Below are 11,344 nucleotides of genomic sequence, written 5' to 3'. Positions count from 1 at the left end.
GACATAAAACTTTTCATTACCTTCGGTAAACGATTTAGGAAAAACTCAATTCGATTAAAATATACAAACAGAAAATAGGCCCAAAAGTTTAGAGTTTAGCATTTGAATGATGCATAAGACAAATATGCATACAGAAACATCCTCAAAAGCAACCTAACCTAATCCAAGAAACTAATGATTGGAAGCCTTACTATCCTTGACCTCCATAGCTATCACGGTTGTCATGCTGCCACCCATAACCTTGACCATCATGTCCAAGCTCACCAGAATAGTAGTTCTGTTTCAAATGTGACATGTGCGGTGGTGGTGGAGGTGGTGGTGGCAGGGGCATGGGTTGGGGTGCCAATATACCTTTGGCATCCCTTGGATCCACAACCATACCACCCTGTGCTTGTTCAAAAGGCACACCAGCAACCCCTGAATGCCAGGGCTGGGGATAATTTCCTGGAAAATTGGGGCCACTTGGGACACCTTGTGGGAAACCCAGTAATGAACTCTGGTCCCCACCTATTTCAGAAGCTGAGTCCTGCCTAGGCATATCAAAGGGAGAAGCATAAAATGGTTGAGCTCGCTCATGTGGGTAAGGGGGATAACCGAATGGCATAGGAGGATTCATCATTGGGTTTGAAGTAACCAGTGAGGGGATATTGGAAGGTTGTGTAGGGTGCATTGCTGGATACTCAGGAAACGGGGTCTCTGGACCAACTGCTTGCTGCCTGTCAGCAAACTGAGAAGGTTCTTGTGGGGGATGCTGCACATCAAAATTTTGTTGATGAAAGCCCTGTTGTACACCTCCAACCGAGCCAGACATGTTATCTGAAGGGTGATGTTGCTGACCAAAATAGGGTGGCTTTGGCTGCATAGTTGACCTTGAGGGCGGTTGCTCTCTTGGGTGCTGTCGACGAGTTTTGTCTTCCAGATCATGTTGCTGGGAATTTGAACCAGGAGAAAAAACAGGCCTTTGGGGACCTCGAGCAGTGGAATCTGAAGCAGTAGATTGTCGGACACTTTGTGCCTCTGACTCATTTCCATCTTCTTTCTCTGTATTGGGTCGAAGAAGGTTAGCGTGGCTGTCTTGGATATGAGATTCAAATTCAGCCTTCTTCAAGAAAGACTTGAGACAATGAGGAGCAGCACATATGAGAATTCCTTCCATCATTTTGATTGTTTGAATCTTCTGGATTCGTTCATCACACCTGTATTCCAAGGAAGATGAAAATTATTTTCCCATAGACATCAGATTATATACAGAAAGGATAACTTCTATCCATTGAAGCGATCAATTACAAAACAAATTCCCTTAGGTCAATATTCAGATCTGGGTATCATACTGAAAGCAAATGAATGGTCTTGTATTAAGAATTCCAGATGCCCCCTCACACAAGTTCCCTTTGAACTTGAAGTGTAGACAATGCACGCAGCACAACAGCCTGACTTGTGTTAAAATCCAACTTGGACTTCTTATTAAAATAATTGGAGCAGCAGGAACGAACCCTGAACTACTTGGTCATGACACATAAAGGCTGCGATACCATGTTTACTAAATATCCCAAAAACTTAACTTGTCAGATGAAAGCACATGAATTGTTTATATCTAGCAGTGGGCATACCTCAGGCTTCCAAAACAGATGGCAAATAGCATGTAAATGAATACATTAAAGAAACCTTTTCCATGCTTATTTAAATATTTCTAGTGGTTGAACTGGTACCAAGAGAAACAAAAGGAACAAAAGAATTCAGAATAATTATTGATTTCGTTTTGGTTGATAGACCCAAGGTCAGTATGATACCCAGATCAATCACAGAAGCTATCAGTAACAAATACAACTCAAATTCAGGCTCTTTGGATGGGTAGCCTGTCAACTCCCACTTTATTTTTCCTTTGAGATTACAACCTGCCCATTCCCCTCTTTCCCCTTTTCAATTTATACTAATCTGTTATATTAACAGTCACTAAACTGTTACATCAGAACCTATTCTGTTACATTCTCTTTTAATCATCTATTTCGTCCCCCTTTATTCCTTCTCATGTAAGCTTTCTTTATAGGAGGTCTATCATAGTGTCTCTGCTATTGCAAAGTGGAAAAGAGTATTACTACACACTGCTTGCATACACATCGTTCACAGCTATTCAAGCTATCAGAGTTTGAACTGTATGCAGCTGGCCCCACTTAAATGTACAAATTAAAATATGCCACCCACCATATATCAGGTAAAATTGATGTGTAAGCAAGGTGTTCACAAATATTTAAGAATGAATTCTAAAATTATATTTCCAAAGTACTTAAAAGTTATATCAAATTTGAAAACAATGTAAAATGAAAGGTTTAATGCAGCCCTACAGAAGTATAACTTCACAATGCATCTCTTCCCTGAAAGTTGAAAGGCATACATAGTATAACTTCAACTTAGTTAATATGTCAAGGGCATTACTAAAAGGACAAAAGAAGGGCCTGGTTAGGCTGAAACCACTCCTAATGCCAGTACTAAGCAAACATTATGCTCCAAATTGAAGTCCTATTATATATGAACCCAGACAATGAATTAAAGCCGTCATAAGCAACTGGTGTGCATTAATTTACAGTATGAAGATCAGAAGATAAGAAATATCCTTACAGGTAGCACATTGAATCACTTCTAGCACAGTCTAGGCAAAAGGCATGTTCACAAGGGCTCTGCAAGATCATAAGCCAGTTAGTATAATGTAAACCAACATCAAGATATTTAACTAGTTCTAGCACAAGTCCAGCAATAAAAAGACAAACTGACAAAAACACTCTAAATTTTAAACAGACATAATGCTGAATAGGCTGCCTCGAGAGCATGCTTAGCAGCATTGTGAAATCTAAAATGCAAACAAATTGCATAGGAAAAAATTTGTTTGGATACACTTACATGACACATTTTGTCATTATCAATGAAATTTCAGATAATGCAAAGCCATCAATGAAAAAAATCAGCTAAACAATAAAAACAAAGGCCCATCACAGGACAATATTAAGAGTAATTTAAGAACCCTATATAGCAGAAAAATTGAAAGTCAAGTCCCCAAGAAAAGGCATACAAGAAAATAAACCTTATATTCACATAAAAGCTCCAGTTAAAAAACCTATAAGTACATGAAATAGAAGGGAGCATTCTACTTAATAACCATTCAGCATTTCAGCTAGCATACTCTCTTCAATAAATTTCTTTTCTCTTTCCTGCCTTATATTTTTGGAGAGGACACAGGTTGAGACTATAACAAAGAATATTTCCAGGAGAAAAACAAAAACCCACTTTTGAAACTAATCCCAAACAAAAAGCTAATTAAAACCAAACAACTTAGATCCTGAGATGACTAAAATAATCCTAACAAGCATAAATTTCAATAAAAATTTATACAACCATGTATAATTAGTTACCAGCCGTCCATAAATAGCGATGGGGAAATCACAGCGAACACAGAAGTGAACTCGCTCGCCAAGCTGGCGGCGGGATCTACGGCCCAAAGTCTTAACAAGAGAAGCAGCATTGGCTGCCCCAATGCCCTTTGCAACAGGAAGATCAGCAAGGACCAAATGGTCAGGGCACGCGACTGTAACAGTCTCAACAGATGACAGCTTCACCCCTGCTGACCCTTCTGATGCAGGAGCCTTACTAAGCCGAATCTGAAGCATATTTCAATCAAATTTCTTCCCTCAACTCTCAAAATCTTTCAAACCGGTGCTCCAAATTGGGTATAGAGTTAGAGCAAAATATGACTTCTTCTCCTTCAACAATTCAAATAAAAACAATAAACATTTTCAGATTTATCACATTAATCAATTTAAAGACACGTTTATGGAAGTTCTAGAAGAACCCAAACGCATGCGAATTATTTGAAATGAATTAAAATTAAAATACCATAAAATAGAATGCCGTGAATTTGTGGTGCACACCGAATCTGGCGTTAGCAAAACAGAGAAATTTATGCTCAAAACAGTTCAAATACATGAGTGAAAAATTTGGGACCCTATTTTTATTATTATTAAGGAAAAAACAAAGGGGATTTTCAATCTGTAAGGAGTTTGAATGAGGAAGAAATTACAGAATAAGAAACATCGATTGAAGAAACTAACTTGTACTTAACGAATCTAGAAGCTTCCAGTCTCGGATTTGCGTCGCTCTGGGTTCTTCGTTCGTTCGCGACGCAGAGGCACTCTAATAGCTCGCTCCCTTGCTTTCTGCAATTGCCAGACTGCAATTCAGAAAATATATTCAAGTATTTTTATAAACGTAGTTGATAAATAAATATTTTAAAATTATTCATAATTTTCGTGTGTTTCCGTATAAATTAAATAATTAGTATTTGCCCACAAAATCGTGTTGATGCATTATAGTAAGATTTAAAAATCAGGTTGAATTGTATTTTCATTATAGTTAACTTAGGTGGTTTGTAATTTTAGTTTTTTTATTTTTAAACTAATTAAGTTTTTTAAATTATATAAATGTAGTATTTTTTTTATTTTTTTTATTTCAAACTAGAAAGGTGACCCGTGAAATGCACGAATAAATTATTATGTTATAATATAATATTATAATTAATAATTATAAAATAAAAAATAATTATCTAAAATATTTTTGATAATATTTAAATTATTTTAAATTTTAAAATTAATTAGTATATATTAATATTATTACTAATAAAATATTTCATATGTTATATAAAGATTTATAATATATTTTTAAATTAATTATAAAAGTAAAAAGATTAAACTCAAATAAAATTTAAATTTATAAGATTATAGATTTAATTCTATAAAGTTTAAAAATACTTTTAAATTATTTTATATTTTAAAATTAATTAGTATATATTAATATTATTACTAATAAAATAATTTTATATGTTATATAAAGATTTATAATATACTTTTAAATATTTATAAATTAACTTTAAAAGTAAAAGGTTTAAACTCAAATATAATTTAAATTTATAAATTATAAATTTAATTCTATAAAGTTTAAAAATACTCTTATAATTAATTTGTAATAATTTAACATGTATATATACATACCACAATATAAGGATTCTTAATAAAAAAATAAATTTAAATATATTTAAAATTTTTTAAGGCAAAAATTATTGAAGGAATAAAATTATATATTTTATTTTATCTTATAAAATTATATAGCACACAATTTAAGGATAAAAATAAATAATTTTTTTTATTAAATAAGCCTATTTTGTGTTTCTAAAATTATTGTTATATATCAAGTATTATAATTTAATCTCTTATTATTGAATCGTATATTTATTAATTAAATATATATATCATTTAGTTTTAAAATAATTATACTTTAAATATTAAAATAATTATTTTTAATATAACAGAAAGATAAAAAACATTAAATAAAAATTTTGATTATTTTTAAAATAAATTATCTATAAAAAATAAATATAACAGTTAAAAATAATTTATATGTGACTTTAAATATTATAAATATTATTATAAAAAATTTAATTATAGATTAGTAAATATATTTATATGTTACAAAAATTTATTTATATTAATATTATAAAATTATAATTTAAATATAAAAATATAATAATAAAATTGTATTATATTGAATAATATCAAATATAAATAGATTGGAAAATAAGATAAATAAGTTTTTATATGCAAATTTTATATACTTTATATATTTTAAAATTTTGAATTAAGATTTAAATAGAAAGTAAAAGAGAAAAATAATTTTATTAAAAAAATGAATCTTTATATTAATTAAAATTACATATGTTGATATAATATAAAATTTATGAGTCACATATAAAATATAGATAAATATTATGATAAGAAAAATTTTATAATAAAATTTAAACTATTTGAAAGTTTAAAATTAATTAGTATATGTTAATATTATTATTAATAAAAATATTAGTTATTTGAAAGAAAGAAATATAATATAGAACTTTATAAAGTATTTTTATTTTTTATTGACATTAATTAAAAAGGAAATTTATAATTTTTATAATAAATCTAATTTATATTTTGAAAGATTTCTTTGTATACCAACTTTTTAACAATTTTTGTATTTTTTTTATATAATATTTAAATTACAAATACTAAATTAATATTAATTCTTATTATTTCATTGTTGTATGACCTTTTAAATATATAAATTAATTAATTATAATTTATTCATTTTACTATTCTTCATGAATGATCCTATATGTTAATATTAAGGTTAAAAAGAAAGTACAAATATGTTAATATATATACACACTAAATAAAATACAATTTTTTTATCTTTATTAAATATTTTATGTTTGTCCATATAACTCTTATTTGATTATTTATAACAGATTCAAATGTAACATAAATGACCCTTAGAATATATATATATATACTAATCAATTCTTATTCATTTATTCTATTATTCTTCATTAATTATATATAAATTATCAGTTTTCAAGAATAAAATTTAAAGTAAATCATTTATATTAAAATTCAAAATTATATTTAACTGCTAATTATATGCATTTCACTTCATTATTTCAATACAAAACATACATAATTTGTCTCAATTATTTCATGTATATGGTCATGCTTTGAGCTTTGAGCTTGGAGTAAATCATCTTCCATTGAAATAGAAGAGTACCCATCGAACTTAATATTTGACTTATACCTGCATCATTCATATTCATCTTATACCACAAATTGGATAACTTATAAGTTAACAAAAACATGAAATATCATGCAAAATATAATGATGTCTCTATAAATAAAAAATAATTAAAATACTTATTTATTCTTGTAATCAATAGTGTCTTTTGTGTTAAGATTGATATACAACTTTGTCTTATTATAAGCATTTGATATGCCTAAAATTCTTGAAACAATTATGAAATATAATTTGTTGATAATAATAACTATCACACAATTAAAAAGAGTTTAATATAGATAAAGAATCATACCACCAAATGTTTTCACTTTACATAATTGAATAATCATAATCGATAAAGCATTAGAATTTTGATTCTTTAAAAAACAATCATTTGATCATCAAACTCCTCCCATAAAGTGCAAACAATTCTCTAATTCTTACGAAACAAATTCAATATAATATAATCTTAATTAGTATAAAGTAATGAAAAAGAAAAATATTAAACAAATATTTTAGCCATTAAAATATATTATAAATAATACTCACTCCAAGTCATTGAGAATCAAATCAATATATTTGATTTTCTTTTCACTTTTTTCTATGTCTTTTTTTTACTTATTTTTTTAATTTTATAATAAACTTAATTTAAAGTTCAAGAGTTTTATATAATTTTATCAGTTATTAATTTCTAATAATAAAATTTAAAATAAACATTAATATTAAAGTTCAAATCTGCCACAAAAGATGCACATTTTGAATATATAAAGACTGCTAATTAGATATAAATACATTTAACTGATTTGAATTAAACCGTTCAAGACGGCCTTAAAGGTAAAGATATATCAAAACTGCTAATTAAAAATGAATGGATTTAATTGATTTGAATTAAAGCATTTAAGATGGCCTTAAATAGTAATTATTAATTATTATATAAAGATTATTGTATTAAAAAGTGAAGGCAAATTCTCCTCCAAAACTCATTGCAACTTTTCCTCCAAAACTCATATACTTTTATATATATAAAGATTTCTTATTTATTTTTTATATCAAAATTTTTAGAATTTGTAATGAATTGTAACATGAAATAAGGTTTAAAAGCAAGAAATTTAAGAATAGAAAATAATTTAATCAATATACTTTTTAAAGATTTTGAGTAAAATGCAAAAAGATTTAAGAGTTTTGGACAATATTATTAAACTTAAATCAGGTTATATAATTAGCCTAGTTAGACTGAAAATGAAGTTTGTGATTAATTTGATCCACAAAACTAACTGTATATCATTCTAAACAAATTGAAACGAGATTAAAACATCTTAAAATAGGTGACTCTAAACTAGATTATGTAAATCTAATCTTCTTATTAATGCATTGCTTACAAAAGAAGTTCAAACTCAGTCTAACTAACTCATTAGTCGACTTGAGTTTAATAACATTAAGTTTAGGTAGACAAAAATACTTGCAAGACTCAAATTTTAAAATTTTAGAAGTAGATGTTTGTTTCTTTTTTAAAAACAGCTTTCAAAATTTTAATTGTGTAGAAAAATATTCTTATTGTTTTATCATTTCCAGTGAAATTGCTTTTAGAAGTCTAAAATGAGAAAAGTATATTTTGCTCAATATGTCTTGCCATCATAGTTGAGTTCAACTAAAATGATTTGCAATCATATTCTTCAAAGGCCATAAATAAAAGGGTACTGGAAGAAATCAAAAGAGAAGGTAGAATAGAGAAGGAATTTAATGAAACAATTAAGGCAATTAATAGAATATAAAAGTGTCCTCCATTTTAAGCATAAACACGGTTACAAAAGTAGAATTCAATGGAGACAAGTAAAAAGAAAAATAACATAATTTCAGTAAAGACAAAAAGAAAGATCCGGAGAGAGAATGGATCACAATTAATTCGTTCCATCCCTTCTCTCTCCTCTAACAACCCATTAAATATTACTCCTTCAACCAATGAAAATCTTTCAGCCTTGTATTAGTTATTTTGGGCCGAGAACCTCTCCTCACCCATTTTGTTTCCTTTCTCATGTGCTCTTCACCCTCATCCTTGTCTAATACCTCTTTTGCCCGTTTCTTATTATTACAATGCCTCTCCTTTAAAATTAACCTTGTCCTTAAGGTTAAGATCAGGAAAAGCTTGTTGCAATGTTGTTACATCCTTCCATGTGGCTTGATCATCTTCAAACCTTGCCATTGAATTAACTTTTGTTGCACTTGCTGTTGGCCTCAAATAACAACCCTCTCCTGTAAAATCTTAGTTGGTTGAATTAATGATTGAACTTCATTATCAGTAAATGGAGGTGGAATATAAGGCTGAGAATGCTCTCCTTTGCATGGCTTGAGTTGTGAGACATAAAATACTGGATGAATTTTGGTTGTAGGAGGGAGCAGTAGTTTATAAGCAACTAAGCCAATTCTGTCAATGATTGAAAATGGTCCAAAGAACGTTAGGCTGGGTTTTTGATTTTTTTCTCAAAACAATTCAGTGTTGTTTATAGGGTTGTAATTTCACCAAAACTGAATTAGAAATCTTAAATTCTGTCTGTCTACATTTCTAATCTGCATATTTCTTCATGTGTGCTTGAGCCTTGATTGAATTCTGTTTCAGCTTGTTAATTGTGAAATCTTTGGTCAAGAGTTGCTTTTTGATTGATACAGAATCATTTTGATCAATTGTGTACCTTATCAAGCAAGGAGGGTCTCTACCATAAACTATCTTAAAAGGTGTCATGCCACTGCTATTGTGGAAGACAGTGTTGTGCCAAAATTTTGCCCAAGATAACAATTTAGCCCAATCCTTAGGAGAGTCATGAGAGAAACATCTGAGGTACATTTCCAGACACTTGTTAAGGGCCTTAGATTGACTATTAGCTTGTGAATGGTATGTAGTAGTGAGGTTCGTTGTAGTGCCACTGCGCTTAAACAATGCCAAAAATGACTGTGAAGACCTTGTCTTTGTCAGACACAATTGTCTTAGGAAAGCCATGCAACTTAGCCACATTTTTTTTACAAATATCTCAGCCACTTGCTTGCTAGTGTAGTCAGTCTTCTTAGAAAAGAAATGAGCATATTTGGATAATCTATCAATCACTACAAGAATCACCGTGAAACCATTAGAGGGTAGAAGTCCTGTTATAAAATCTATTGCTAAATCTTCCCAAATCTGCATAAGAATGGGAAGGGGCTATAATAAACCAACTGGTAGTGTAGTTTCACTTTTGGCCGGTTGCAAACTAGGCATTTTTGCACAAAATTCTTAACATCTATCTGCATACCTTGCCAAAAGAATTGAACACTAATTCTAGCCAATGTCCTAGAAACACTAGCATGTCCACCGAGCAGGGAAATATGAAATTCATGCAAAATATGCTTTACTAGGCCATAATTAGTAGGAATCACTAACTTGCCTTTCCAATACAACAGTTGATCCAGGATTGAGTAATTGGGATCTGGTGTCGTGTTCTACAAGCATAAGTCCTTAGTAGACTGTAATTCAAGATTAGCTTGTATTGCTTCCTTCAATACTTGAGTAATTTGAAATTTTGGTTCTGACCAAGTCATAAAGAATGATCTAGAGAGGGAGTACGTAGCTAAATTCTCCTTGCCAAGTTTGTATTCAATAGAGAAATCATACCCTAATAGTTTGTGCAACCATTTTTGTTGCTCAGGGGTCTAAATAGCTTGATCAGTGAATGATTTTAGGCTTCTTTGGTTAGTCTTAACCACAAATCCATGCCCAAGTAAATAATGTCTAAACTTAGCAATAGCCTCAGTAATAGCATAGAATTCCCTCATGTATGTTGACTACCTTTGCATTCAAGGAGTGAGTTTCTTAGAGAAGAAGGCTATTAGGTGATGATCTTGGCTAAACACAACACCAATTCCTATACTCAAGGCATCAGTCTCCAATGTAAATACCTTTGAAATTTTAGGGAGTGCTAATACTGGAACTTTAGTAATTGCAGATTTAAGATTCTCAAAGGCAAAAGTGATTTGCTCAATCCAATTAAAAATTTCTTTCTTCAACAAGTTAGATAGAGGTGCTACTATAGATGCATAGTCTTTAATAAATTTCCTGTAGTATTTAGTGAGTCCTAGAAAACCCTTTAATTGCTTCATATTTGTAAGACAAGGCCAGTTCAAGACAGCTCAAACTTTTTCTTGATCCACTGCTACTCCACTCCTTGAGATTGTATGGCCTAAGTAGTCTACTTGTTGTAAACCAAGTGAGCATTTGGAGAGCTTAGCATATAACTTATGTTGTTGAAGGACTTTTAGCACCATTTCTAAATGTTGGCCAGATGAAAACATCATCAAAGAAGACTAGGACAAACTTCCTTAAGTAGTTTTGAAAAATTTTATTAATCAAACACTAAAATGTAGTAAGGGCATTTGTGAGCCCAAATGGTATAATAAGCCATTCATAGTGGCCTTAGTGTGTTCTGAAGGTTATTTTGTGTCTATCTTCTTCATTCACTAGGATTTGGTAATAGCCAGATTATAAATCTAGCTTAGATAAATAGTTGGCTCTATGCAACTCATTAATTAACTCATCAACAATTGAAATAGGGAAGTTGTCCTTGATTGTAATGGTATTTAGTGCTCTATAATTCATGCAGAATCTCAATATACCATTCCTCTTTTTGACAAGAATGATTGAAGAGGAAAAAAGGGCTAGTGCTAGGACAAATAATCCTTTCTTTCAACATGTCAG

At 30.0% G+C, this 11,344-nt stretch overlaps 1 protein-coding gene across 2 annotated transcripts; it reads right to left on the bottom strand.

Moving 5' to 3' along the window:
• LOC113862950 (E3 ubiquitin-protein ligase HAKAI homolog) lies at window positions 1-4,223 on the bottom strand. Of its 2 annotated transcripts, XM_027496272.1 has the most exons (5): window positions 4,101-4,223; window positions 3,886-3,925; window positions 3,405-3,752; window positions 2,617-2,675; window positions 39-1,196 (listed from the first exon to the last, which is right to left on the bottom strand). In XM_027496272.1, exons 3-5 carry the CDS (start codon window positions 3,657-3,659, stop codon window positions 191-193), a joined length of 1,320 nt encoding a protein of 439 aa, XP_027352073.1. In that variant the 5' UTR covers window positions 3,660-3,752; window positions 3,886-3,925; window positions 4,101-4,223; the 3' UTR covers window positions 39-190. The 2 variants fall into 2 exon arrangements, with proteins under 2 accessions (XP_027352072.1, XP_027352073.1); XM_027496271.1 differs by lacking the exon at window positions 3,886-3,925 and having other exon boundaries at window positions 1-1,196; window positions 4,101-4,222.
• Window positions 4,224-11,344: the final 7,121 nt, after the last annotated feature.

This window comes from Abrus precatorius, unplaced genomic scaffold (genome assembly GCF_003935025.1).
Source record: "Abrus precatorius isolate BTA unplaced genomic scaffold, Abrus_2018 Scaffold3, whole genome shotgun sequence".
Lineage (NCBI taxonomy): Eukaryota > Viridiplantae > Streptophyta > Magnoliopsida > Fabales > Fabaceae > Abrus > Abrus precatorius.
Note: the sequence above shows the minus strand (reverse complement) of the source record. Positions and strands in the feature narration are given on the sequence as shown.

Bases quoted from the DNA above. Each gene is read 5' to 3' on its own strand.
- LOC113862950 (XM_027496272.1), bottom strand. From the start codon at position 3,659: ATGCTTCAGATTCGGCTTAGTAAGGCTCCTGCATCAGAAGGGTCAGCA. The intron at 2,676-3,404 runs GTAACTAATTAT...ATGATCTTGCAG, and splicing joins TCGCTATTTATGGACGGCTG to AGCCCTTGTGAACATGCCTT. The intron at 1,197-2,616 runs GTAAGGATATTT...CTTGGAATACAG, and splicing joins AGTGATTCAATGTGCTACCT to GTGTGATGAACGAATCCAGA.